The sequence below is a fragment of the Octodon degus genome, unplaced genomic scaffold, assembly GCF_000260255.1.
Source record: "Octodon degus isolate 3935 unplaced genomic scaffold, OctDeg1.0 scaffold00017, whole genome shotgun sequence".
In the NCBI taxonomy this organism is placed as follows: domain Eukaryota; kingdom Metazoa; phylum Chordata; class Mammalia; order Rodentia; family Octodontidae; genus Octodon; species Octodon degus.
The window spans coordinates 21,317,392-21,345,079 of NW_004524593.1; the positions used below are offsets into that span (position 1 = coordinate 21,317,392).

The window sequence follows — 27,688 nt, forward strand, 5'->3', positions numbered from 1 at the left end:
TTGGTATAGGGTCTGACTATGCAGCTCGGACTCGTGGTAATCCTGTTTTCAGCCTCCTGAGCACTGGGATTATGCGTGTGTGCCACCTCACCTGGTCTCTCTAGCCAGCTCAGTGTGTCCGGGGGCAGGGCTGGCATGGCAGGTGGTGCTGGGGATCGAACCCTGGCCCCTGCGCTTGCCTAAGCCCATGCTTAGTTAGCTGAGCTGTCTTGCTGGCCTTTAATTTTTTTTTCTGATTACTCCTGTAAGTGTAATTTTTAAAATAGTTTTATTCTTTAAATTACTTTCTTACCTCCTATAATCTTAGAACTACTGAACAGCTTCACACTGCAGACGTCATAACTGGGGTACATGTGAACTGTAGATTCTTCTTTCATCAAAAGGTCTAATGAAGGAAGAAGGATAAAAATTAAAAATGAGGAGCAGCAGCAAAAGCCGGCACCAGGCCTGCCTGCTGTAGTCTCCATGCGAGCGTGATTGGGCAACAGCGGGGAGGGTTTAGGGTTACATTAATTGTAACTTTATTTATTCAATTCCAATATGTTGTATGAGGGGTCAAGCCCAAGGCCTCTGCCCTGAGCTACAGCCCCATCCAACAAAAATTTTTGTTTAGAGATAGGGCCTCCCCTAGTTTCCCAGGCTGGACTTGGGACTCTTGATCCTCCTGCATCAGCCCCCCAGACTGCTGAAATTATAGGTGTAACTCGGCTCATGCAGTGTGTTAGTCTGTCTGTCTTTTGACAGTCATTGTGAAATTAGAGGTTGGTCATTTGGTCTCCCTAAGCCCTTTATAAAAATGGACAGTGCGTGGACACAGGTGCGTGGACACGGGTGCATTAAGTGCCTGGTGGAAGGCACGCACCCTAGTCCCTGTTGCCCAGGTTCCAGCCACCGCTGATGGTGCTGCCTGCTGGCCGGGCGAGCATTGTAGCCTCTCCTCACAGCCTCTGTGCAGCGCTGGGAACTGCTGCCCGCCTGGCCGGAGCCTGTGACCTGGCCTCAGCCTGTGAGGTGCTGGTGCACACAGGCGGACGGTGGTTGGATTAGTGAAGCCATCATTTGTGACAGACTTACTGGAAACAGCTGTAACTGTTCCAGAGCAATTCCTCACTGAGATCGCACTCCAGGAAGCTGTGCTACAGGACGAAAACCTCGTCTGGGTGACACAGAGGCTAAGGGTGACAGCCTGGGACATGGCAGTTGGGCACATGTAGCACGGGACACGTGAGATGATCACGGACCCGTCGTTCTGATCCTTGGAGCGGCTTGTGGCTGCCCTCCGTCAGTAACCCTCTGTGTGCCTCTTTGTCCTGTGTCCAGGCCCCGACTGCAGAGCAGACCTGTACCTGGAGGGCAAGGACCAGCTGGGCGGCTGGTTCCAGTCGTCCTTACTGACAAGCGTCGCGGCCAGGAAGAAGGCCCCGTTCAAGTGAGTGCCGGAGCCGCTGCACCACCTCTGCCTGCGCTTGTGCTCATTTCAAAATGGGTGTCCTTAAGAATTCAGTAGCTGCTTAGCTACCTTGCAGAGCTCTTCTGTCTCTCTGCAGCAGGCTGTCAAGGTATTTCCAGCTACGTGCCAGAGTTACTCTGCCCAAGAGGGTGTTAACGGTGCGCGTGCAGGTGACTCAGAACTCTGCCATCCAGCACCTTCCTTAACCGGACCAGCGAGCTACCTCAGATGAGGGACAGGAGGCAGCGATAGTCACGAGCACACAGTCTTCAGCGGCTGTACAGCATCCACCCGTAGCTGGTAGCTGGTCTGCAGGGTGGGCACAGTAGTCCTTTCTCCAGTTCTGGGACAAGAGACCCCACTGCCTGTGAGCAGAGCACGTGAGTCCCAGCGAGGAGCCACGTTAGTCTAACATATAAGAAGGGGCTGCATCCGCTGGCCCGTGTGGCCAGTGCCAGGTCCCCTTCTATGCAGAGGTGCACTGGCACGGGCACACACACACACGCACACGCACACGTGCAGTACGGACAGGCTCTACAGTCTCCTATCCCAGTAGAGAAAGAAGAATTTTGGAAAATAAGGACCAGAAAAAGCAAAGAAAGAAAAGACCAGAGGGTGGGTTGGGGATATAACTGAGTGGCATCGCGCCTGACTGACACCAGTAACGCTCAGGTGGAGCCGCGGTGCTGCTGCTCTGTGGCTTAGACACAGGAGGACAACGCAGGTGGCCCGGCAGCAGCAGATGTGCAGACACAGGCTCAAGGGGAGGTGGTGGCCTCGGGCCTGGGCTTCTCGAGGGCGCAGCGTGGAGTACACACTGCCGTTGCCGGGCCACCTGCGTTGTCCTCCTGTGTCTAAGTCACAGAGCAGCAGGCACCACGGCTCCACCTGAGCGTTACTGGTGCCAGTCAGGCGCGATGCCACTCAGTTATATCTCCAACCCACCCTCTGGTCTTTTCTTTCTTTGCTTTTTCTGGTCCTTATTTTCCAAAATTCTTCTTTCTCTACTGGGATAGGAGACTGTAGCGAGACCCTGAAGTAGCTTGGCTTCCCAGAGCCCGAGGGGGGTGCCTGCATTCCGCAGTAGCGGTTGAACCTGGGCCTTCACACTCGTCTCCACACTCAGCCTGTAAAGAACTTCTGCTTTGAGATAGGGCCTCTCTGAGTTGCTGATGATTCCCAGGCAGGGCTCACGTGCGGCCCTCCTGCCACAGCCCCCACAATGCTGGGTTGTGCAGGTGTGTTCTGCTATACCCAGTAGTGTGTTTGTTTTGTAGGTGACATTTTAAAACCAATAGCAGCAGGCACAGTTCCTCTCAAGTTCTGAGTTGGGAGGCTTTCAGGGGACACCGCTCTTTCGAGACTACTCTTTCTCTGGGGTGGATTCAGCAGTGATTAGCAGTGAGAGTTGGTGCATCTCAAGGGCCACACAGAGTCCTGCGGGGGAGCCCTGGATGCCGACCGTGCTGCCTGGATTGGAAAACACGGGACAGCCGGGGCAGGCACGTGGAGCACGTGGGGATGCTGCTGTGCTCCCTTGGGGAAGCCAAGAGCGCTGTGTCCTGGCCGGGCCACCCTTCTGGGGCTGGGTTTGAGGAAAGGCCTTTGTGTGTGAGCCGGCCGCAGCTGCTCCTCTTGGGCCAGCTGAGGTGGTCTTTGTTTTTTATATTTTTAATCCTGTATTAATTTATTGGGTACAGGATCTTACTATGCAGTTTTAACTTACAGTGATCCTCCTGTCTCAGCTTCCCTAGCACTGGGATTACAGGCGTGCGAACACCATGCCCAGTTTCGGTGGCCGGCACAGCACACCAAGGGTTCCGGGGCTGTCACGGCATGTAGTACTGGGGACTGAACCCGGGTCTTTGTGCTTGCCAGGCAGGCACTTAGACTGCTGAGCTACCTCCCAGCCTGCTAAGAGTCTTTAAAGCCGTGAGTAGCCTACATCATCACTGAGGGCTGGCTTGTCTCCTCAGGACGGTGCTGGTCCATGGCTTCACCCTTGGAGAAAAGGGGGAGAAGATGTCCAAGTCCCTTGGCAATGTCATTGATCCCGATGTCGTCATCAATGGGGGACAAGTAGGTATTGCTCTACAACTCCTCTAGTCTTCTCTTAAACTCCCACACTGGCAGCCCGACCTCGGAGTACAGTCCCTTTCGTACCACAGTACAAGCCCAGAACATACCTCACCTTCTGTTCATAGAGATGCGCTTGACGCGCTGGTGCCCACCTTGGTGCTGGCTCCTGAGGAGGCTGGGCCACTGGGGCAGCACGCAAGGCCCTGTGCTCCCAGATGAAGACAGGTGGCACACGCCTTCCCATGTCTTAAATCTCAGTGCTTATGTGGCACGTGATTTCCACAAGAGGAAGGAGCTGGATAGTGGCCTGGCCACGCAGTCTGTCCCCGGCGAGGTCTGAGCCCACTGCTGCTAAGCCCTCTGAGCTGTTGGAAGTGCAGGCTCACTGCACTGTTCACTGGAGTCTTGTTGGGAGCAGCGACGGCGCATCTTCCACCCACTGGGGCGGCATGGAGTTGCTGCGCCTGGCACTCGCTGCAGGCTCTTTTTCTGTCCCCTCACACTTTCCCCTGCTGTGCTGCTCTGCATGGGTGCTGGGGACAGGGAAAGGGCAGGTGGAGACACCCACACTGCTGTGTGCCTGTGGCGGGGACAGCATGCCCCAGGAGGAGACGGGAGGTCTGTGCAGCAGGCACTGCACAGTGTCCCTGTCTCTGGGCTCCGATGTAGATGTAGTCACCTCCATCCACAGTCAGGGCTGCGCAGTCTCCGTGCCCTGCCGTTTCCTGGTGGGGCTCCTGCAAGTGGCACCTGATGTCCAAACTGACCCCTCTGTTTTCTGTTGTGCCCATGTAAGGATCAGAACACAGAGCCTCCCTACGGGGCAGACGTCCTTCGCTGGTGGGTGGCGGAGTCCAACGTCTTCACAGAAGTGACCCTCGGGCCGTCTGCTCTGGGCGCGGCCAGGGAGGACATCGACAAGGTCAGGCCTTGCGTTTTCTCCTGGGGGCGCTCACCAGGTCAGGTGGCAGAGCACCAGGCAGGCGTGGCTGCCCCAGTGCATGGAAATGAGCCTGCACCGCAGGCTTCAAGGTGCCGAGTGAGTTCGCACAGAGGCGGTGCCACCGAGCTTCCGGAGGTGGCCCCCTTAGGCCTCCTTACCGCTAACATGCAGTACAGGCTGCTGTGTAGTCGTAAGGCAGCACAGTGACTGTTCAGGGCTAGGCCAGCAGTCAGTGGTGGTTTCTGCAGCTGGGCTAAGAATGAATTTGTGTACTTAACTGATTTAGGAATGATAGAATAAAAGACATGCCCGTTAAGAGTGACAAAAGTTGGATGGAAATCTTAGAGCTGTAAAATGATTTTTTGCTAAAACTTAAAGATCACAAGTTGTTTTTGACTGTCCTTTTTTCCTCCCATGGACAGCTCAGGAATACACTCCGCTTTCTCTTGGGAAATGTGGCCGGCTTCAACCCTGAGACAGACTCCGTGCCCGTGGACAGCATGTATGTCATCGACCAGTACATGCTGCACCTGCTGCAGGGCTTGGCTGGCAAGGTGGGTGTGGGAAATGGATTCATCTCGTCCGAGCAAGACAGGGCTCTCTAGAAACAGTGCTTGGGCAGCCTCGGGGGAATCCCGCTAGGTGTGTTCTGACATTGCCGCTGCCTCGGGTCCGGATCATGTCAGTGTTGCCTCAGCACCCTGGCGAGGAGAGCTGAGGGGACAGAGGCCTGGCTTCCTCTCGCCAGCCTGTGCCATGGTCAGCACGTCCGCTGCCAAGGAAGGGAGCTACGGGGTAGGTGTTTGTGGGTGGAGTCTTACCATATCTGGGGACAGCTGAAGTGCTCTTCTGGTTCCCCCAGAGGTACTAGTGCTGTGCACAGTCACACAACTGGCGGGTGTCCTCCATGTGGACATGTGTTTGCCTCAGTGTCCTGGTCAGGGCCCACACATCAATTAACGCACAAATCAAGAAAAGATAATGCAAACGGAATGTTGGTGGCCCTTGCTGCTGTTCGAAATGGTATGATTAGGGGCATGGTGGTGCGCTACTGTGCTCCCAGTGAGTGGGAGGGGAGGCCAGCCCAGACTACACAGGAAGACCCTGTTTCACAAAGACCCCCCCAAACAACTCCAACAGTTAACCAAACAAAGGTGTGACTATTGTCACACCTGGAGGGACTGTGTGTCCCCAGTGGGCTGTAGAGCCTGCCACGTGCGCCCAGGTGAGGTCCATCCCCGGCTCTGCAGGAGCCGAAGTGGGCTCCCCCAGGAGCATGCTCTTCCGTGAGTGCGGGGGGCTCCTGCGTGCTGCGGAGCCTGCCGTCTCGGGCGTTCTGGCCGCGCCTGGCTGGCTTTCACTGCTGCCCAGCTTCCCTCCTGCTTTGCCTCTGTTCTCCAGGTTACTGATGCCTACAAGCAGTATGATTTTGGGAAAGTCGTCCGATTACTGCAGGCGTTCTACACCAGGGAGCTCTCCCACTTTTATTTCAGCATCATCAAGGATCGGTACGTGAGGCCCGGCCAGCCAGGCAGCTGTGGAGGGTTCGGCAAGGGCCGCTCTGGGCTGGCAGAGGTCAGGTTGGGCAGGAAGCCACTTAGTGGTTCGTGCTCTGCCACCTGCTTGCTGTGTGGTTTCTCCATCAGACAATGGGGACAGTCATGCCCAGCTCCTAGGGTGGTGGTGAGAGGGAGCGGCGATGTGAACTGCTTGGCACTCTGTGAGACCAGGCGACGCTGCCCCGGGCCCTCCTGTCTCTGTCGCCGTGCACGGGGGCCCCTGAGCCTGGTCCTCTCTGCAGGCTTTACTGTGAGAAGGAGGACGACCCCAAGCGCCGCTCCTGCCAGACGACCCTGGCACAGATTCTGGATGTGCTGGTGCGCGCTTTTGCGCCCATCCTCCCGCATCTGGCCGAGGAGGTCTTCCAGCATCTGCCCTACGGCACAGGTAAGCACTCGCGAACTAGGGCTTGGTCACCCGGAGGCCGCTGCACCTGCTGGCAGACAGGAGACAGCGCCATGGCTTTGCGCCGTCGACGGTGCCTTTGGGAACGTGTTACAGCTTGGTGATTTAAGTCACTTTTTCTCAACTGTGTTTTATGTTCCAGAATATGCTTTAGGGTTCATTGAAATACAGTGGCCTTGAGTGAGTGCTGTTAAGAGTTCTTGTCCATCCGATTATGTCACTTGGTGGAAGATTAGAAACTATTTCAAAAAAATGTCAAGAGTTGCTCGTAGCCTTTAGCCGTAGGCTCAGGCGGTAGCTGCGAGTCTGGGGCGTTTACGACTTCTCCTGTACTGCCCTCAGTCCTGTGAGACCTCTGCTGTCATTGCTCCTGTGTGAAGTGTGGCGTGGCGAGGACCCACGTGTGCGTGTGCTCCGTGACATTCCCTGCACAGTTCCCACAGGACGCCGAATGGTGTGGGCTGCAGAAACACGAGGTAATGTGCGCCCATTTCCCTTGTGCTTCCCAGAGCCCAAGAGTGTTTTCCGCACGGGCTGGATCAGCACCAGCTCCATCTGGAAGAAGCCTGGGCTCGAGGAGGCGGTGGAGAGCGCATGCGCCATGCGGGACTCATTCCTTGGCAGCATCCCGGGCAGAAACGCCACCGAGTACGAAGTCACCATCGTGATCGAGCCCGGCCTGCTCTTCGAGATCATAGAGGTGTGCGGCAGCCTGCGGGTTGGTGTCCTTGGTGTGCGAGGAGGGTGCTGAGCTCGCCTGGAGTTGCTCCCTGCAAGAGCCTACAGTGCCTGCACGCTGGGTACTGGGCCCTGGGCCTTTGCCCTCAGCTGCACGCTTTCTAACTGGGAGTCAAGGTCTCACGGGGTTGTGAAGTTTCCCAGGCTAGACTGGAACTCCCGACCCTCCTGCCTCCACCTCCAGAGGTCTGGCGTTATAGGTGTGTACCTCCACACCCAGGTGTAAGCTTGCTTCTTAATTTAGAAATTACGATCCCAATCTAATCCTGATGTATGTCTGATTTGCACGCCGTGTGACCGACTGTCCTTTTTCATCATGTGAGATGACATGTTCCACACACGCACTTCACAGGGACAGGGAGGGCGTAGTGCAGGTCCACTGCAGCGGAAAGCCTGGGCTGTTCGCACAGTGGGGGACAGGGATGCAGCGGTGCAGGGCCACGCGACATCTGGGGGACGCGTCCTGGCCAGATCCAGAGGTGATGGCACTTCTTCCTGCTGTCTGGAGAGCAGTGATCTGAGCTGACAGGAGGTGGCACGCACCGCACAGCGCTCAGTGACCTCTCCGGGGCCCTTGGGACTGTTTGGTCAGATTAGTAATCAGCACACAGATTTGAGGTTTTTCTCCACAGAAAGAATTGGCATAGATACATTTTCTAAAAGCTTTATTGGTATCTTTTTTTTTTTTTTTTGAAAGTGGAAATCAAAGAAATTTATACATAATAGATTGATAAAATGGATAACAAAATTGAACATGGAGGGCTGGCCAAATAGCAGATTAAAGCACCTGCATGCAGGCACGGGCAGGGGTTCAGTCCCCAGGCCTGCCATGCTGGCCCTGCCCTCAGGGCACACTGAAATGGCAATTGAGACTGGGTGTGGTGGCACGTGCCTGTAATCCCGGCTCTTGGGAGGCTGTAAACGGGCAGATCACTATGAGTCTGATCTAAGAGTGAGACTCTGAACAGCCTGTAGGCCCTTCCCTAAAGTACAAAAAAAAAAACAACAAAATTTACCTGTATCATGAGTGAAATGAGGTACTACTACAGAATTTATTATTAATATAAATAAGTTGTTTTGGGCCAGGGAAATGGCTCAGTGGAATAAGCGCTTCCCTGGCAAGTGCAAGGGCCTGAGTTCAATCCCTGGTTCCACTAAAAAGAAAAAAATTAAAATAAATAAGTTGTTTTGTTGTTTTCTGAAACAGTCTCACTATGTAAGTCAGGCTGTCCTTGAACTCACTGTGTCACCGAGGCTGGCCTCAATCTGGAGGTGAACCTCCTGCCTGTCTTCGGAGGGTTGTGATTGCAGGTGTGCGCCATCGTACCCAGCTATCAGTTTTCTAGGAAAACAGCCCCCGCACTGTGGTTGGCGAGCGCAGTGGAACCCTGACCGGGGATGAGCGTGGTCAGGATTGGCATGCTCAGGATTGGGGTCGAAGGAGCTGTAAGCGCGGCTTTTTCTTGCTAGAGGAAGGTGCATTCGCTCAGGGACTCATTTGGAAGATTAAATGACATTGAAAGCCAGAAAGTAAGGGCCGGCCAGATAGCTTAGCAGACTAAAGCACCTGCTTAGGCAGAGCACAGAGGCCGGGTTCGAGTCCCAGTTTGCCCTTCCGGCCCTGCCCTGGCAATTTAGACTGGGCATGGTGTTGTGCGCTTGTAATCCCGGCGCTTGGGAGGCTGAAAACAGGAGAATCACTACGAGTCTGATGTAGATAGTGAGACCCTGCAGACCTTGTACCAAGTAGAAAAGAAAAGCCAGAAAGTGTCAGATGGCCCGTCAGTGGAGGACTGCTCAGACTGCCCTTGCGGTGCCCTCCTTATGGCCAGTGCCCCATGGTGCAGGTAGGACACCAGGCGCAGCCTCCCTTCTGTCTAAGGAGCAGGGGCATGCCTCCGCAGCTTCCTCCTGGGACATAGCACGTCCAGATTTGTTTGGATCGGTCCCAGTGACCAGATCTCCTCCTTTTACGTGTTCTCACGCTGCCGTGTGGGTCAGTGAGCCCTGCACTGCGCCTCCCGGCCCTGCCAGCTTTCAGGCGAGGCTGTGCGGTGTCCTTAGGAACCATGCTGGTGGGAGCTCACACCGCCCTTCAGCCTGGCTAGGACAGGCGCTGTGCAGATGGCGCCAGCTTGCGAGGGGATGGGGGTGAAACCAGCGCCTTCTGCGCGCAGGCCCTGTAGCGCCCGCCCCACCTGTGCTGGACACGTCCTGTGCTGCTCGCTGGGCTGGGCTGGGAGGCGCGCGCTCGCTCTGCCCGCCTTCATGGCGCCTTGTTCTCTGCTGCTTCCAGATGCTGCAGGCCGAGGAGACGTCCAGCTGCTCGCAGCTGAGCGAGCTTATGATGGCCTCGCAGTGCACACTGCTGGCCCAGGAGCCCCAGCAGAGGCCCCCAGATGTGACCGAGCTCAGCGGGACCTTCCTCATCAACTTGGAAGGTGAGGCAGGCGCGGCAGGGGCTGGCTCACTGGACAGTGCAGTCTGCTTAGGGACCACTCCCTGCAGGAGCAACAGAAAGGCCTCTTGGTGTCCCAGGCCTGCCCAGCTGCCCGGGCCGGAAGGAGAGAGGCTACTTCTGGCCCTTGGAGGTCAGGTCGCTGTCTGGGGAGGGCCCGTCTCGCCCCAGGGCCATGTCCTGCAAGGCAGCTCTTGCCCTTCCCTACTGGGCACACACAGGCTCCTGCTGTGGGCGCTGTCGGCCCTGAGTTTCCTGGGGTGTTTTCCCAGGAGGGCTGAGGCAGCATTTCTCCAGGAGCTGGAGACCATGGCTTGGCCCAGTGCAGAACAGGCTCAGCACATCCCCTCCCGGAGGCACAATGGGAGGCCATTGTGCAGTGGCTGTGGCCCAGTGACCCGCCCTCCTCTTGAGCCTGTGGTTGGATTGTCATGCCGTGAAAGCTGTTTCCTTTGATCCTGAGACCGCAGCTGTCACCTGCACTGTCACCTGCCTTTCCAACCTCCTGGGTTGAGCTTGCAGCCAGGGACAGTGTCACCAAGCACGGCTGTCCTGGGTGGGGTGGGTGCAGAACAGCTGCCCCTCACCCCTTCTCAGCGTTACCCCACCTGTCCCATCCCAGGTGGGAGGAGCTGAATCCTAGCTGCCCCTGTTGGTTCCAGGTGGCGATATCCGAGAGGAGTCTGCCTACAAAGTGCTCGTCACACCATCAACCAAGGAGAAGTGCCCGCGCTGCTGGAAATACACTGCCGAGGCTGCAGATGCGCTGTGTCCCCGCTGTGCGGAGGTCGTGGGTGGGGAATAGCCCACTGGTGTCCCCTGCTTCTGGCATTCTGGGCAGGTACCTCCTGACAACTCCTGATGGGGGTTTGGAGGATTACTACCATGTCACAGAGAAAGCCAGGATTAGGTAAGGATTGGAAGAGAAGGTGAAGGAGAGACAGAATCAGAGTCCCAGCCAGGTGAGGAGGTGCACATCTGTTACTGCAGTAACACCTGTTACGGCAGCTTGCAGGAGGCGGTCGGGGGGCAGCAAGGGCCATGCCAGCCTTGGCTACACAGTGAGGCCTGGTCTCTAGGAAAACCAAAACACCCCAGAACTGTAAAAGCATTTTCTGTAACTAAAGTGTACATATGCGTGGAAGTACGTGCAGTATTTAGGTGGAGGTGTCCATCTGTGTCCCCAGAGCGGACTCAACAGAGGCACTGATGTGCTGAGCAGAGGCTAAACGTTTCATAGAAGCAGCTTTTTGACTCTGTATTTTAAGTTCTGCGGTGGCAAAGAATAAAGCTATCAGAGGTGACTGGCTGCTGGTGTGGACCCGCTTTGGGGGGCAGGGGCGATCATTACTGAGGGCAGGCAAGAAGCGGTCTCAGAACCCCCCCGGGCGGGCCTGCGGGCTGGGCGTTCCCTAACTCCGCGGGGGGGGGGGGGGGGCAGCTTGGGCAGCGCAGGGCTCTGGGGCTGAAATTGCAGTTAGCTTTCTTAAAAGAGCAATTTAAACTGAAAAGTATTTACTTTCATGTTAGAATTTTTTATAATCAAGATAAAACCTTGTTTCCTTTCCAAAAGCCTAGTGTTTGGAAGCGCGGTGCTGCCTCCCTCCCACGTCATTCATGTCTCCTTGTGCCTGTACCACCACGGGGACACTGGCTGGCTCTGTGACTGTCAGAAATGTGTCCATCCTCCCTGCAGCAGGCGTGGGCCCCTAGAAACCTCCTCAGCCACTGTGCCAGGAGGCCTTGAGCTCATGTGCGAACGCTGCTGTTAGCAGAATAGAGTTGAGAGGCCAAGTTTCTCTTGTTAACATTTAAAAGCTTCAGCTGGCGAGATCTCAGCGACTAGGCGCCTGCTAGCAAGTGCAGGGACCGGGCTTCGATGGCCGCGCCGGCCCGCCTGCCCGCGGGTGTGCTCAGCTGGCCACCGAGATTGGGCGTGGTGGTGCGCACCTATAATCCCAGTGCCAGGGAGGCTGAGAACAGGAGGGATCACTGCGAATGCATGGAGACCCTGTGCCAAATACAGAAAACCGCCAAAACAAGCATTTAAGAGGCCTTGATGAACTGCCCAACTCTTGAACGTTAAGTCTGTCAGTGTAGAGTTTAGGACGACAGCTGACAAGGAGCTCGCATTTGTGTCAGGCCCTGTGAGCCGCCTGAGCGCAGTCATCTCCGCAGTTCTTGGGTTTGATTATGAGACTTGCCTGAGGAGGTTTTAGTTTCTTTATCAAAAATGCTTAATAACCCCAAGTGACCACAGAATTAAAGCGGGGCGTGGTCTTAACAGTGCCGTAATTTCAAGCCCTCTGGCCTCCTACATTCCCCCTACTTTCACAGTATCTGAGAACTGCAGGCAGACTGGCCTCCTAGCCTGTGCCTCGGCACCACCGTGCGGCGAGCCGCCTTCTCGAGAGGATGCCGGGCTCCTTGGCTCCTTGGCTCCCTGCGCACCGAGTGCCGCCGTGTCGCGTCGCATGCGCTTTGCTGTCAAGAGTGGGAAAGTAACAGCTCAGCAGCACCTTTAGGGGCTACCTCCTCAGCGGCGTATCATCCTCAGTGACGGAACTGGGGTTTGCAGGGCACCAGCCCCCTTCCCTGATGCACGGGAGCCCCACCCGGCGGGAAATGGGGTGGGCAGGGTGGGTGCAGAGCGAGCTGCACCTCGGCCGGCCCAGCGGTGAGCTGCTCTGCAGGAGCCGCAGCATCGCCGGCCTGCGCTGCCACCCCTTCCCAGGGGCCGGGGCACCGGTCCCAGAGCAGACACGCTGGCAGGAGAAAGAAGTCGGACTGAAAACTTGGTGGTTTTTTTTTTACATAATAGTTTTACAAGATAATACATTTTTACAGTTACCTGATATGGATACAGCTTCGCAACTTGACACAAACACAAGCTTGCGCCGTGCCTGTGCTGGCCGACTGCGTGGCAGACCTCGGTTTTGGCAGAAGCCAGTCGGCCTGCGCCGAGTCCCTTGAGGACCCTGACCCCCATCCTCCGATGGCCACTCCACCTCGGACAGGGGTGGCGGGCTCCGACGTTTAATTTTACAGCAATAATAGTTTGGGTATAAAATAGAGAATCTTATAGTCAACATAACCAGTAAATCAAAGCCAGTTTTAAATAGCAAAGTTTAACAATAAAGCTACTTACAGTCCAAATGAAAAATAAACAGTAAAACATCTGTACTATTACAGTGTTACATTTGTTTATAGTTCATCTTCAGCATTAACCAAAGGAGTGGAATTTGGCCGGGATTGCACTTTTTAAAAGTAGTATATATTTTTATTTATCTTACAAAAGGAGAACATATTCCATAAAACCCGCTGCTGCTGCTGCGTCGCATGGCCGCGCATGCTCCGCCTCGGCCCGTCCGTCACGACGGGGCCCTGGGCACAGCGTCCACGGCTTCGAGGAGGTGCAGGGCCAGGCTGTACTGCCCGTGCTTCTCGGGCAGGAGCTCCACCACTCTGTGCACCAGCCTGGCTGTCGTGGCGATCGGCACGTCGGGGTTCTGCAGGTCCAGGGGGCTCTGCGGGCAGACAGCCTCGTGCGGGTCATGGCCTGCAGTGGGTCCCGACCCTCCGCCCTCTGCCCGCTCGCCCCGCATCGGGTCCTCACCATGGCCTTGAGCCATGTGCACAGCGTGGGCGGCAGCCGCGCCAGCAGCTCCATGCCCTCCCGGCTCTGCGTGTGTAACAGCGCGTGCGCCAGCCGCTGCCCGCTCAGCACCAGCAGCTGCGAGGCCAGCACCTCCTGGTCGTGTACCTGCAGGGTGGCCTGAGGGGAACACAGCAAGGAGGGGCGGCCCCAGTCACACTCGGCAAGGGTGAGGAAGGCCGGGCCACCTGGGAGCAGTGGGGTGTAAGGGCTTTGGGCTGGGTCTTCCTAGCTTCTACTTCCTGCCCAGCCCCCGCTGGGTGTGCGGTTGGGGCCTGGAGACCCAGATGGGATGCCAGGCGGCCTCAGCCTGCTCCCACCCTCTTCCCAGCCAGGCCCCAACCGCAGGCCTCTTCGGCCTCAGGGACCCTGTCCAGCTGCCACTCCTTCTGCCCGTCCTGGCTCCTGTCCACTCACCTCACGGCTTAGCAGGGCCCCGCTCTGCTGCCCTATTGCTAAGGGGACAGCGGTGCTCCGTAACCTGTGCCCGGGCCTGCAGAGCGCTCGCAGCACCAGCCTTACCTCCTCCCCCAAGTGGTCTGCGCCGTGGCTGTAGAGCTCGCCCACGTAGTGCCTTCTGACCACGTCCTCGCTGACCTGCAGGTGCTGAGCTAAGTCCATGGCCAGAGCCGGCCAGTCCTGGTCCTGAGAGGGCGCGGTACCCACTTCCACCTGTCCCGAGGGTGCTCCGTTCTGCCGGACTGAGTGCTGGGCCTGGACGGCGGCGCTAACGAGCTTCAGCAAGAACTTGAACAGACACCGCAGGGCCTGGTTAGCGCTTCTTAGCAGCGCCCAGCCGAGGCGCACGGGCTGCGCCTGGCCGCTCCCGTCAGGGTTTCCAGGCATCTCCGAGCAGCTGGCTCCAGAGAGCGCAGCGGCAGGGCCGGGCCCAGGACTCGCGCCCTCCGGGACCTCGAGGGCCAAGAGCGGAACCTACCTGCTGTCGGAGGGAGATTAAATTTGGGTCCATCTCCCCACTAGGTAATAACTGGATGGTAGTCAGGTCTTTGAAAAATGCGTTTTTTCCCTAAAAAGATCAAGAGAAATGATGAGTGGTAGCGTCAGGGAGAACAAGGAAAGGTCTGAAAGACAGCGTCATTCATTCCTGAGCCAGAGCAGAGCCTTCATGTCTCCAGCCAGTCTGAGGCAGGCAGCCTTCAGGATGGCCCCAGAGGTCCCCTCCCTTGACTGGGCTGGTGACCTTGGCAGAGGTGACAGAAGTCACTTCTGAGGCTTGGGAACATGGGAGAGGCCTGCAGCCTTTCCCAGGTCCGTGGCCTGTGGACAGAGGCCGGTAGCCTGCAGGCCCGGAGCAGTCACCATCCAAGATAACAGTGGCGAGAGCTCCCGTGTGGGGCTCCAGCGTCCCTTCCAAGTGGGGCCATGGTGGCCTGCTGCGGTAGGCTGCTGTCCTTCTCATCACACCTACCCAGCCACGACCTGGGGTCCCTGCAGCAGCCACTGGAGGTCCCTAGGCAGGCACCGACGCCTGCCGCTCAACACCAGAGCACACCCACCTTGCTGTCGAAGAGCGCAAGTGGCTTTACGGCCTTGAGCGCAAAGCGCGCCACGGCGGCCAGCACGGCGCACAGCACGGAGTGGTGCTGCACCAGCGGGTAGTGCACGGGCCTCTGCTCCAGTGCCAGCTCCACGATGCTCGTGGGCCCCTCCGCCGCCAGCCACGCGTCCTCGGTGTCCAGTACGGGTGCCGGCATCTCATCCCTGCCCACATCCGCCTGTGGTACCACGGGAGGGCCATGTCGGGGCTGTCTCGGGCCGCAACAGCCCCCACGCACAACCTCCGCCCCGTCCTGGGCGGACACGTGGAAGGCAGCCCCCGGGCTTTCCCACGAGGAGTGGTGCACAGCGTTACCTCCATCAGGGTCTGCAGGAGGTCGAAGCAGCAGCCCAGAAAGGGCGTCATCGCCGTGTCACTCATGCCCACGTCCTGTTTGGGAAAAGCACACCATCAGCCCCCACAGGCTGCCAGCAAGACGCCTGAGTCAACAGGGTGTGCCGCCGATAGCCTGCTCTCAGGTCAAGGTACCTGCTATGTATATCCTTTAGCATATAGATAGTCAACCAACCTGAGAATTAGCATTGTGAAATGTACTACTATCAACTTTCTTTACTAAAAAGAATATTCTAGGTGGTGTTGCATGCCTGCGATTCCAGCACTGGGAGGCTGAGGCAGGAAAGCCATCAGGAGTTGGAGGCCAGCCTACATTATATAGCGAGACTGTTTCAGGATTTTTTTTTTTTTTTTTTTTTTTGTTCCTTGAACGCCTTCAGGGCACTTTTGGCCAGCGGGCGAGTTGTGAGGTGGTTCGAACTCCAGCAAGCTGAGGCTGACAGCTTTGTGGAAGCAGCCACTTAAAGGCCTGAGCTAGGGCCAGGCCCCCTAGCGAGACTGTTTCAAAAACCCAAGAAAAGACAACGTTCAGAGCTTGCAGCTAGCGCAGTGGTGGTGGTGGGCTTGGCACACGCAGGTCCCTTGGTCCGGTCCCCTGTACCTCCCACACCAGCATAAAAGGCAGGCAGAAATTCACGTGTCCTGCAGGGAGAGCCCCTTCACTTAGCTGTAAGGCTTTCCCTGGCCAAAGAACCACAGAACATGGCAAGATGCACTTGACCCTCTGACCTAAAGGTTCCAAGAAAACAGCCTGGTTAGATGTCTAGGAGCTGAGCTGAACCCTCTAGACATAAGAATTTCCAGCCTAAAAACTAAAGACCAGTTTAGTGGGTCTAAACTGACAGAGCCCTGCCGACCCCTCAGGAGCCTGTCCCCGGGCACTACCCTGTGGGCCATCTTTTAAAACCAACAAGCACTACTCCCGCATCCCCACAGTGCAAAGCTTGGGCAGGGGCAGGCACAAGGTACCCCCCCAACACCCAGGCCCAGGGCCTCCGAAGCTGGCTTCGTGCATCCCACCACTTGTCAGGGCACGGTGCTGGGTCGTCAGGGTTCTGAGCAGAAGCGGGCCCCACGAGTCACTGCCCCTGGAGCCCCATTACAGCCAGCACTGCATGTGTGCAGCGGCTACTCCAGAGGAGCTCAGAGCCCCCACTCGCAGGAGCCTGCCCCGGCCTGGTGTTGCTCTGTTCGCTTCCAATATACAGGACAGGAAACATGTAGACGTGCAGCACACTCCCTCCTGCCCAGGGGAGCAAGCACTTCTCCTGAAAGGCGCGCTGAACCCTGCACGCTGTGCAGAGGCCAGGGCATGGTCACTTCCCTTCAGTCGCTTTGTCTTCCCATTTTTCTTACCTCCAGACACATCATCACAACAGTAAAAGGTGAAGCTCTTCCTGACAGTTAGTTACCAGGGGACCAAGGAAAAGTGAGGTTAGCAACTGCTTCGGCCAGGAGCACTCACCCTGCGGCACAGTCTGTCCTTCGGTGACTTGCCGACCTACGAGGGAAGGAAAGAGATGCTCAGTAGCCCGTGAGAGCCAGAGGCTCTGCTGCGGGCCAGGAACGCCGGGGGCCAGCTTTGCACAGATGCGGCGGCCACTCCTCTGTTAACTTGGTTCCACTAACAGTGACATAGCTAGGTTTTTGGTGGAACTTAAAAAACGAACTCAGAAGGCGCCGGCGAGACGGCCCAGTGGGATAAGCGCTTGCCTGGCAAGCACAGGGGCCAGAGTTCAATCCCTGGTTCCACCAAAAAAACCCAAAAACAAAACAACACCTCAGAAATAATCCTTTTCAAAAATAAACTGGATTTTTGAACTATGAGGAAAAAACAACAATCTGGCCTTCACTCTGCACAAACTATGTCAGTTAAAATACCCAGAAGCAAATTTAAGACAGTCAATGCTGGCGCCAAAAAAGTCTTGCGAGGAAGATGGCTGGTGCTGGGACAGGAGGCCAAGGATGCACGGCAGCGGGGCAGCTGCGGCGCACTGAGCCGCGACTGCGTCTGTCTGCAGGAGGCGTGGAGGCAGGGGTCCGCCTGTAGGTCGCCGCGCGGACTCTAGCTCATGCCCACGGCGTCTGCTGGGCTGCAGACAGCCTCGCTGACATGCTCTCCACTCCTGAGCACCCCGTCCTCAGCGTCGGCCACCTGCCGTGCCCCGCCCAGTGGGGGCTGCATCTGCCGCTCTTGCTCCACCAGCCACTTCTTAGGCAGGCTTCTTGCCGGAACCCCTTTGCCAGCTCGCGCTGGGTCACAGGCTCCCTGCAGCAGAATCCGAGGCAGAAGCGACCTCTCCGATCTTGCTGCTGCTTCTCCTAGCTCCTGAATGCAGGGATCTGCTGGTCTCACTGCAATCAGCATTACTGAAGGAGAAGCAGCGGCAGCAATCAGAACTCGGCCAACCTCTCGGGCCAGATCTTCTGAGGGCCCGGCTGCAACTTCATCTGTGACGCACAGCCCGAGCAGGCAATCACAGAGCCCCAGGCCACACGGGGACTGTGGGCTGCACCACAGGTCTCTTGTAGGGCCAGGAACTTGAGACATCCAGCTGTTGCTTCTTCTTAGCTCTCAGTCATGGAGCGGGAGGACCACACCCTGAGGCCCGAGCTGCTGCCTCTAAGGAGAGCTGGCATGGCAGGAAGGCGGTGGGCAGAGCAGCAGTGGTGACAGGTGTTGGCAGCCCTTTCAGGAGCCCTGCGCTCCTCCTGCAGGCTTGACGTGCTGCCACAGCAGTGCCAGGGCGCTGCCTGCCCGGCCAGCACTGCCCCAGGCTTGGCAGCTCCTTCCAGTGTGCAGCGAGAGGCCTCTGCTCCTGAGAGGACAGAGCCTGGCTCACGCATGCCCTGTACACTGAGCTGGCTGCCAGGGCGGGGTGACAGTGGCACTCACGAGAGGGAAAGAACAAAGACAAAGGGTTCGGTCCTCATGCTGCGTCCCAACTTGGAGACTTAGAAAAGTCCGTGATGGGTGGGTTCTGTAGATGGAGACTCTGGGCTCTGGGCAGATCTCAGACCCAAGAACGGGTCTGCCTCGGCTTGGACATGCAGCGAGGTGCTGTGCAAGGACACAAAGGGGCGATGCCGGTGGCCTCCTCAGAGGGGGGCCTGGCCCAGCCCGGGGAGCAGCTACAGACTTCGGTCTCTCCGCTGAAAATCCAATCTAGTCTTTGCTGGAATCACCTGGCCGGCCGGCCACTCTGGGCAAGAGGCAGCTCCAGTAGCTCCTCTCTGTCACTCCAATGCCAGGTCCAGAATGTCACCAAACAGAGTGTGAATGAAGCACAGTGTTGAGCAGACAGTCTAATGAGTGGGGTGAGCAGTCTCCCCGGCCCTGGGCCACAGTACGGGACAGAGGGGAAGGAAGGGGGTGCATAGAAGGAAGGGCCATACCTTATCCATCAGGTACGCAGCAGCAGAAACCCGCTTCACCAGGAATGTGTTCCACAGCATGAGCGCGATGCCTGGGAGGGAGCGAGGTACAGGCTGTGACACGCAGTGGGGTGACACGCGGCGCACGGCGCCTCCTTAGCACTAGCCCTGCCACTGGCTTAGCTTCCTTCCTTACACTTCAAGTAATATTTACAAACTCAGAAAGCACTGGAGTGAGCTGGCAAGAGCACACCCACAGGCCACGTAAGTGTGAGGGTCACAGTCTGTATCTAAGGGGACTGAGTTCAAAAGATGTGTGTGAGCGTTTTGAGAACAGCTTAGCTGACAACATCCAGAAACTACAAGTGATCTCATTGTTGACTGCTGTTTTCAGTAATCATCAACTAAAATGCCAAATAATGATGTATTAAAATTTGAAACAAAATATTAAAACATTTTTTAAAACCCTCGACTCTGGGCTTCATGATTACATATTATGAAGCAGTGGCATCAAAATGAAAGCTTCTATGGGGTGGCAGCCATGCGGCACCAACGCGAGCCTGCAGCTCGGGACAGAGGCGGCCGTCCCTGATGGCACTATGCTCTGGGTAGCTTTGCCCAGTGGAAAGGGCCAGAGCCCCGCCCGGGTCACATGCAGGTGGCAGGCCAGGCGGAGGTGCACCCCGGCGCTGAAGCCCGGGACGCAGCGGCCTCGGGATCTGGAGCCTACCGTGCTGGACGTGTGCGTTGGCGATGTGCTTCAAGTGCTCTACGGACCTCGCGAAGAAGCGCGCCTCCTTCGTGCAGAAGAGACAGAGGACACGCGGCGTCAGGCGCACCCAGGGCCACCCACACCACCGCTCAGAGAGGGCTGTGTGACGCGGTGGGGGCGGGACGGGTTTCATGGGGCAGGGAGTGGCTATCAGGACAAATCCCCGCCATTTACTGCAGCACAGGCAGCGACGGCACTTGTGAGAACGCTGGGCATCGCGCTCCCTTTTCTCTGTAAGCTCCTGCGGTTCTAAGATGACTGTTTACAGCCACCAGTGCAGGGGCTCAGACATCCCTAGAGCCACAGCGCATGTGCCAGGACTGTGGTCACCTGAGAGGAGCCTCGGGGCCTCTGTGTCCCCACACAGCAGCATGTGACTTGGAAACACACTGCATGATCCTTCCAGTCACTTTCCCACACACTCCTGGAGCCACTTTCCCACACACCCCACCGCAGCCACTTTCCTACATCCCACTGGAGCCACTGTCCCACACACCACTGCATCCTTATCCTTGATCTGACACCTCCCTGCACCAGCTGAGGAGAGCCCACATGATGGCCTGCTTATGTGACAGCTCCACCTGCTCTGTGGGGACCCTGTGCTCATGCCACTGCTGGGCAAGGGGCACTGGGCAGAGGCCCACCCTGACCAGTCCCTGGCTGTTTTAGTAAGTTTCCTCCCTGAGTGATGACTGCCTTCTATACCCCGGGCTTGGTGACGTGGGAGGGATGACTACTATCAGTGTAGCAGAGCGGGTGAGCTCATCTCGGAGACTGCGCCACCAAGGCAGCCTGATGCAGACAGTGAGGAGATGATTTTGATCAGAGAGGAGTCACTTAGGCGCTGGGGTGTGGCTCACTAGCAGAGCACCGGGGCCCTGGGTCTGCTCCCCACTACTGCAACAATGCAAAGCAAAGCAGCGCTCTAACCAGTGGGGCCCTGACAGCCAACTGGTAGGGGACTCCCTAGTGGCCGTGTGCAAGTTTTGTTCCATCCCAGTGTCATCCCCCAAGGACCAGCACCCTTCTTTAACTGACAAGTGGAGTAGAGAGGTCCAGACTCAGGGACCAGGTGCTGGCCAGCAACCAAGAGGGCCCGAGGCCAATTTCAGGCCTTCTCTCTACAGTCTCAATGCATGGGTGTCCAGGGGGCCAGAGAGAGTGGACAGTAGAATGGAGCTGAGCAGAGCTGAGGGCAGCAGTTGGAACCAGGCAGAGTGCGAGTGTGAGAGAAGCAACGGGCACAGAACACGGGGTGCCCAGCCTGCAGCGACCTGTCCTGCTCATGCAGAAATTTGAGAGAGGACAAGAAATGTGCTTGTCACATCCCAGCTAGGGCACGGGGCACACGCCTGCTCTACAAAGGAGAGGCCGAGCTCACAAGGGACTCGCGGTCCTTCTGGAGCTGGCTGTGGCGAGCCCGCTCCCAGGCTCCTGTGGGCAGGCAAGGCGTGGGCAGCACAGACCCAAGCTCACCACCTGCCACGCCGCCTGGGCCCGCCCGAGCACCCTCACCTCCGGGTCTTTGTTCCACTGGACCACGTATTCCCAGCAGCAGTGTGCATGCAGGACGTCCAGCTCCAGGCTACAGGGAAACTGCTCACAGGCCAAGCGCAGCAGGTCTGCAAGGACAGGCGGGAGTCAGCCTCCTCAGGAAGGACGGCAGCAGTGTTCTGCCCAGGTCCCCCCCCACGCCTTCTCTGTCACCTGCGATGGCTCCCAAGTCAGCCTCTGCCTCTGCTGTGTGCAGGACAGCTCCGTGGACACCTTCCTTGGGTTCATCTGGATTCTCATCTCTGTCTTGATGAGCCAGTTTCAACACTGCAGGGCTCAGGTCCTGCTTAAATACCCACTTGGCCACGCTGTCTGCAATGCCACCTGGGGTGGAGACAAAGAGGAGTTCACAGTGTGGCTTGGCGCAGCTGGAAGTGCCGATGCGCAGCTCCCCAGGCAGAAGCCAGCACCTCACGGCTCGAGTCCAAAGGGCCCGAAAGGTCCATCAGATTTTTAAAATTGCAATGTATTTGGTAAAGGGTCTAATTATGCAGCTCAGACTGGTGGTGATCCTCCTGCCTCAGCCTCTCCACCGCTAGGATTACAGGTGTGCGCCACCACGCTTGGTCTCAGTGGCTCAGCGTGCCTGTGGGTGGGGCCAGCATGGCAAGGGGCGCTGCGCAAGTCCTCCGGATTGACAGCACTGTTCCCACCTGTTACACCAGGGGGCCCAGGAGAGACGCCACTCCTCAGGCGTCTCCACTGGATCAGGAAACAAGGAGTGCAGCGCACATGAATGCTGTCCTCACTGCACGCCTCCCAGGGCAGAGCCGCACCAGGCTCCGGGGAAGGGACGGGAGCACCTGCAACTGTGCCTCCCATCTGTGTTCTGAGCAAACCCATTATGCAGCTTCACACCCATCCCGGGTTCTCAGGATAATCTAACCATCCTCATGCCACATAAGCCACTATGTGCTATGAAGTGGCCAAGGCGACATTCAGCCACAGCAATGCAGGGTGGCACTGCGCCACATTTCAGTCACCAGTGAGCACGGAAACTACATGGCGGCCGAGTGTGTTTAGGGCATGGCACACTCGGCCTCAGCCTGGGCACCGGAGCAGGTCAGAGACCTTGTCCCAAAGGAGAAGGGTGGGGGCAGCTCTGGGAAGGGCTGGGTTCAGAGTGCAGAACCAAAACAGACAAAGTGGACATGGGCAATGTGAAGGGCTGCAGACTTAAAAACGGCCACAGGCCTTATAAAGAATGAGCAAATTAGTTAAACAAACAAAACCCTTTAAGTACTCGGCTAGCCCTGAAGTGCAGTCCTCTGGTGTGAAATGCCTCGTGGAGCTTTCAACAGGAAGAGACAGCCCCAAAGAGGACTGCAGGGAAGAGCCGTACAGTGTGTGGCGGTCAGGCGGGGCGCTGCTCAGAGAGGGGGTGCCGGGGCAGGGAGGGCGGAGGAAGCAGCTGAGCAGACAGGTGTGGCTGGGGAGAAGGGCAGCATCACTAGTCACTAGTTTTCCCTCCTTTCCTTCTTTTTTTAAAATCTTTTTAAGACAGGGTCTCACTAAGCAGCTTAGGCTGGCTTGAGCTCACTGTGTAGCTCAGGCTGGTCTCAAACTCGCAAGGATCCTCCTGCCTCAGCCTCCCGAGGGCTGGGACTACAGGCACGCGCCACCACCCGGCTCACGCATCACTGTTTCTGCTCCGCAGCAGTTGGTGGCAAGTTTCAGCAGCTGGGGGTCGGGGGGCAAGGTGCCAAGTAGGCAGCCGTGAGGTATGCTTGAAGCAGTGGGGAGCCGGGACCCCAGTGTCATTACATGCTGTGCACATGCACTAGAATGCCACACCACATCCCATGAACATGTGCAACTACTGTCAATTAAAATGCATTTCACAAAAAACCCTAAAAATGGAAAAGGGAAGAAAGAAATGAGGTGTGGTGTTCTGGGGTGGCAAGGAACCGGGAGAGGTTGGGAGCTGGGCAGACCTGGGGCTGTGGGGGCAAGGGTGGGACAGCTTAGGCCCTCAGGGGAACCCACGCTCTGAGCTGACAAACCCAGGGCATCTGGAAGCCCCAGCCCTCACACCCCACTCACCTTTCCCCGCTTCCAGTAGCTTCTTCACGGACAGCTGGGGCAGTGGCTCGGCCTGCAGCGTGGAGGCCCGGGGCCGCGGGGGCCCGCTGTGCAGCAGGCTCTGCAGGAGCAGGCAGTCCTCCAGCTGCCTCAGCAGTAGCCTCCAGTGCTCTGTGTCCAGGGATAGCGCCTCCCAGGAGTCCGTGAGCGCCTCGGCGTCAGCCCCCGCCACCATCTGCAAGGGCTGCCAGAGGGCGCCATTAATGGGGCAGGGACCTGAGGATGCCATCTCCCTGGGTGACAGTAGCAGGTGAGACACGAGGGCACCCTCGGGATGGACGTTCATGAGGGGCCTGCAGCAGTGAACTCCGCCTGGCCCTTGGGAGCACACATGACAGCCCCCAAGGCCAGCTGGCCTGTGCACACGACAGCACACACTCAGCTGCACCTGGCACTCACCTTCTTCTCCGTCATGTGGTTGGAGACCTGCATGGCAACCGAGTGGCCAACATGTGCGGCCAGGAGCGCGGCCCCACTGTTCTCAGACTGGATGCAGGCCAGGCGCATCTGCTGCCACCATGGGGACACGGACTGCGAGTCCCAGGTCTCGTCGATGGCCACTGCAGGGTGGGACAAGTGTACCAGTGAACCAGCTGGTTATTTTTGTCTGATTTTTCATTTTTCAAAAGTGGACCTGTGTATTTGTTCGTTTTGGTGGTGCTGGAATTGAACTGAGGACTTTGTCCATGCCGGGCAAGAGCTCTGCCACTGAGCCACATCCCAGCCTCTGGACCTGTACACCTGGGAATAAAGTATACCAAGGTCTTATAACCCACTTTGTTCAGGGTGTCTGTATTCCATTTCTTTGTAATTGTCCTCTTGTTTCTCAGTCAACTCTTATTTTTGGTGGACCCGGGGATTGAACTCAGGCCCTTGCGCTTGCCAGGGAAGCGCTTATTCCACTGAGCCATCTCCCCAGCCCCTCTCAGTCAACTCTTAATCCTTAATCCCTCTGTGGAATGACTGCCTCATCAATGAGAACTACTCTGGAATGTTTTAATACAGGAAAAATAAGAAAAATATTTCCACCATCAAAGAGCAATCCTTGTAAGAAGACATTTCATCCATAAAGTAATTCAGGATAGTATAAGTGTGATTCAATTTTCATTACGTAAAGCATGCTTCAAACACACGAGGTGCCTTTAATTTGTACAAGCGAGCCTGAGTAGTGCCAGCCTCCCCCCCCCCTCCGAGGGCCTCCAGCCCCAGCCCACCTTTCATCCTGCTCAACAGGGACAGCATTGTGTGCAGGCAGCAGACAGACCGCAGCTTCTCCAAAACAGCCTTCTCCCTGGACAGCCACACACTCAGCAGCAGAGACTGAAAAAGCGACGTTTTCAGAGCTGAGGCGCAAGCGTCCTCACTGAGGCCCTGCACTTTCCTACACAGCCCTGAGCATACGATATACAGCCTCCTGGCTGTGGCTGGTGGCACTGTGTCAGGGGAGGTGACCCCAGATTCTTTACTATCCATCAACAGCCACATGCTTCCACCATGGCCTCTGCCTTCTGTTGTACTGCCTTGAGATCCAACCTCGATCGCACAGCACGCAACCAGGAGGCCCAGGAACCATGGAGGTGACTCAGAGGCGGTGCTCACAGGAGCCATGGGAGGACCTGCGCACCTCCGCCTGGCAGACGGGAGCACCCGTGCGAATGCTGCCCAGTGCCCATTCGTATGTGGACAGCGAGCTAGGAAGAGCCTGTTTAGATGAAAACCAAGGTCAACACAAGGGATTTTAAAGGTGAAGCAGCATACTTCCCTAAGTTTACATTTTCAGAGTTTATAAAATCTGCTCACAGGGCAAGGAAAATACAGACCTCGAGGTCAGCATGTCACACCTGGACATGCTGGACCTGTGGCGCCTGGGTCACTTACAACGCCGCAGCACATTTACATGAAAAGAGCTCTCAACCAAACGGCTGACTGCCAGATGCAGTGGACCGGCTCCAATGACTGGGAAGCCAAGGCGGAAGGAACCGAAGAAGCCCTTGGCGCAAGGGGCTGTGGGAACGAGTACCAGCTTCTCCAAGGACTCCAATAAGACTACTCAGGGACTTTCAAACTGAGGAGCAGGCACACAGACAGCACTCTGCGGGGGCGCTGACTGAAGGCAAGGCACACGCGGGAGTGCGGTGGCGCACCATGCCTGCTGCCTCCGCTCTGCCTCACTCGGTAACTCTTCATCTGGAGAGTCACCCTCACTGCTGACAGCAGGAATGCAGAGTCCTGTGGGCCCTTCCCGCTAACACAGCACTCAGGATCAAGAGGGAAGGACACCGGGAATCCACCGGGCTCGTCTGGATCTCGCCAGTGGTACGTGACCTGGGCACACATGCCTGCGCATCTGCAGCCTCACATGGAGCTGCGCCCCTCACCAGCTCAACTGGACACCAAGCCATCAGACGCCCTGCCTTCCCACCCGCCTGCCGGCTTCCGGCTCAGGCCCGCCTTGCGAGGCACGCATACTCTGCACGGCCCGAACCGCAGTCCACAGCCGCACGGCCGTAGCAGCGCCATGCATGTCTCTTGAAGGCTGGCCTGTTGCTGTTTCCTCCATTGTTGTGTTTCTCAACAGCTCATCACGTTCACCCCTGGCCCCCAGGAAGGATGCCCACCGTTCCTATCTACTGAAGGAGACTCGGGCCCAGGACCACCCCCGTTGACCCTACACGTATTTTTAACCACCTGCCTTCCTGACATGTGTTCACTTCATGGAGAGCTGAAGAGAAGCCAGGTGTTCGGGACCTAAATACTCAAGAGCACACTGTACCCATGGCCCTAGGCTCGGAGGTGCCGGGGCCTGGCCAGAGCTCCGAGGAGAGGAGCAGGACCGAGGCCGCACCGCGCACAGCTGCTGGCGGCTACCGCTGCCGAGCGACCCAGCCTCCATCGTTCAGAAAGAGCAACAATTTAGTGCTGCGGTTTTCCCACAGCGTGATTCTTCTGCTGTTTGCTGCAGCATGAAGACAGTACCCTAGCATATGCCCAGAGTTTAGAAATGTAGATCACAACCCCAGACAGCTTTAAAGAAAGCCTATTTTGTTCTGACTTTTTTTACTTCTATGATGACAACTTCTACTGAGGATCAAAGTCCACTGAAAATGCATTCATGTCAGATTCCAAATTGATCTTAGGTCAGCCACAGAATGTACTTGAACGTGGGGAAAGTCAGTCCTCCTCGTCTCCTAAGACGGCTGCGTCTACGCTCTGTGCAGGCAGGAGGCAAAGACTGCAGGGACTCGGGGCTCTCCACGCTTGTGCGAGTAGGCGCTGTGGGACGCAGAAGCCTTACCAGCAGCAGCTGCGGGCTGAGTCCAGCGGCCTCCAGGGCGCGGCACATGTCCTCGGTGGAGCTTTCTCCATGCAAGCACTTCCAAAAAAAGAAACTACCTAGTAGACAAAAACAAAGCACATTCACCAGAAACCAACTGCTCTTCGGACTAGTGATCTTCCCCAGCTGCCACCTGGCGCTCCGGAGGAGCAGACCAGCGCGAGAGGGGGAATGGACGGCCTGATCTGCCTTGCTGACGCAGAGGCCCGGCACGGTGTGGCCACCGCCGCCTCTGCAGCGCACTTAGCAGTACAACACAGCGCATTCGACATAGCGCCTATATATCCAGAGAATCCTTTTTTGATCAAAATATATACATGAAACCTCTGGTTAATTTAACTGTAAAACGATGAAATCTCTGAGATACAGCATGCTTCTAGAAGCAAGAGGATGTAAAGAACAGTTCGGTCGCTCACCCACCTAGAGCCACGTACTCCTTTTCGCTTATCTTCTTTACGCTGAGCACATCTTTCTCGTACTCCAAGCTCTCCAGGAACGTCTTGACAGGCAGCGCGCCGTCGCTGTCATCGGAGAATCGGACCGCAGCCCTGCTGTTCTCCCGCTGGTACTTCTCGAGCAGTGCCTGGAGCTTAAGCAGCTCTTTCTCATCAAGCCTCAGCAACACAGCTAAGTCCTCCAGGGCAGAAGGAAGAATGCTCTGCTCAGAGAGCCCCGCTCTGAGCCTGCCGGGGCAGCCCCACCGGGCCGGCGGAGGGTCAGCGAGCGAATGAAAGGCGGCTTTAAGACTGGCGACAGCTAGACTCTGCTCTACACTTAAAGGTTTTACTCACAAATTACATTTTCTTAAGAGGCGTATCTGAATAAGCTAATCTTGAAAATATACATTCATAGAAGTACCATTTTGGAAAATTCCTTGAAAGTACCCTATGTTCCTAATAAACACATATTACCACATAATCGAAAAATAAGGACTCCACAGTACCTCCCCGACCCCGCACGCCGAGTAGGAATTTCTCCCAACTTCTGGGAACCCCAGACCCAGTCCTAGCCCAGGTCCGGTGGGTGTGGGGAGAGCTTCCTGCCACCTTGCGCCGGCGGGACATGTCCCAGCCCAGGTGCAGCGTGGGCCGGACCCTCTCCCACCCCCTTGGGCCGCCCCCCCCACCACTCCGCAGCACCTCCACACGCTGCCTGCCGAGTAGGAATTTTGCGGTTTTCCGGGAACTCCCGGACCCAGTCTTAGCCCAGGTCCAGTGAGTGTGTGGGAGAGCTTCCTCTTCCCCCTACTTCACCTTGCCCCCTCCAGGCACAGCTCAGGCCTGGCATACATGCCTAAGGTATAACCCTGCAGCTGCAATCCCTGCAGAGAGTGTAGAGGATAGATCCACCCAGCTAATCCAGGAACAGAAC

General features: G+C 56.9%; 2 protein-coding genes across 4 annotated transcripts in view; one reads left to right on the top strand and one right to left on the bottom strand.

The window, feature by feature from the left end:
• Positions 1-10,942, top strand: part of Iars2 (isoleucyl-tRNA synthetase 2, mitochondrial) — a 33,051-nt gene extending 22,109 nt beyond the window's left edge. Inside the window, exons 16-24 of the mRNA XM_023710194.1 lie at positions 1,321-1,429; positions 3,427-3,529; positions 4,326-4,451; positions 4,895-5,026; positions 5,874-5,980; positions 6,274-6,419; positions 6,947-7,137; positions 9,472-9,616; positions 10,296-10,942. Of these exons, the coding sequence (XP_023565962.1) occupies positions 1,321-1,429; positions 3,427-3,529; positions 4,326-4,451; positions 4,895-5,026; positions 5,874-5,980; positions 6,274-6,419; positions 6,947-7,137; positions 9,472-9,616; positions 10,296-10,438 (1,202 nt within the window). The 3' untranslated portion in view covers positions 10,439-10,942. The remainder of the gene's footprint in view (positions 1-1,320; positions 1,430-3,426; positions 3,530-4,325; positions 4,452-4,894; positions 5,027-5,873; positions 5,981-6,273; positions 6,420-6,946; positions 7,138-9,471; positions 9,617-10,295) is intronic.
• Positions 10,943-12,726: 1,784 nt separating this feature from the next.
• Positions 12,727-27,688, bottom strand: part of Rab3gap2 (RAB3 GTPase activating non-catalytic protein subunit 2) — an 87,178-nt gene continuing 72,216 nt past the window's right edge. For 2 of the 3 annotated variants that reach the window (XM_004626943.2, XM_023710350.1), the window contains 16 exons: positions 26,738-26,951; positions 26,279-26,376; positions 24,198-24,303; positions 23,383-23,543; positions 22,945-23,167; positions 21,055-21,225; positions 20,863-20,969; positions 19,306-19,372; positions 18,597-18,667; positions 16,666-16,701; positions 15,162-15,236; positions 14,806-15,024; positions 14,226-14,315; positions 13,811-14,035; positions 13,250-13,408; positions 12,727-13,160 (listed from right to left, as the gene is read on the bottom strand). In XM_004626943.2, the coding sequence (XP_004627000.1) occupies positions 13,005-13,160; positions 13,250-13,408; positions 13,811-14,035; positions 14,226-14,315; positions 14,806-15,024; positions 15,162-15,236; positions 16,666-16,701; positions 18,597-18,667; positions 19,306-19,372; positions 20,863-20,969; positions 21,055-21,225; positions 22,945-23,167; positions 23,383-23,543; positions 24,198-24,303; positions 26,279-26,376; positions 26,738-26,951 (2,178 nt within the window). In that variant the 3' untranslated portion in view covers positions 12,727-13,004. The remainder of the gene's footprint in view (positions 13,161-13,249; positions 13,409-13,810; positions 14,036-14,225; positions 14,316-14,805; positions 15,025-15,161; positions 15,237-16,665; positions 16,702-18,596; positions 18,668-19,305; positions 19,373-20,862; positions 20,970-21,054; positions 21,226-22,944; positions 23,168-23,382; positions 23,544-24,197; positions 24,304-26,278; positions 26,377-26,737; positions 26,952-27,688) is intronic. The other variant, XM_023710349.1, reaches the window with a different exon arrangement.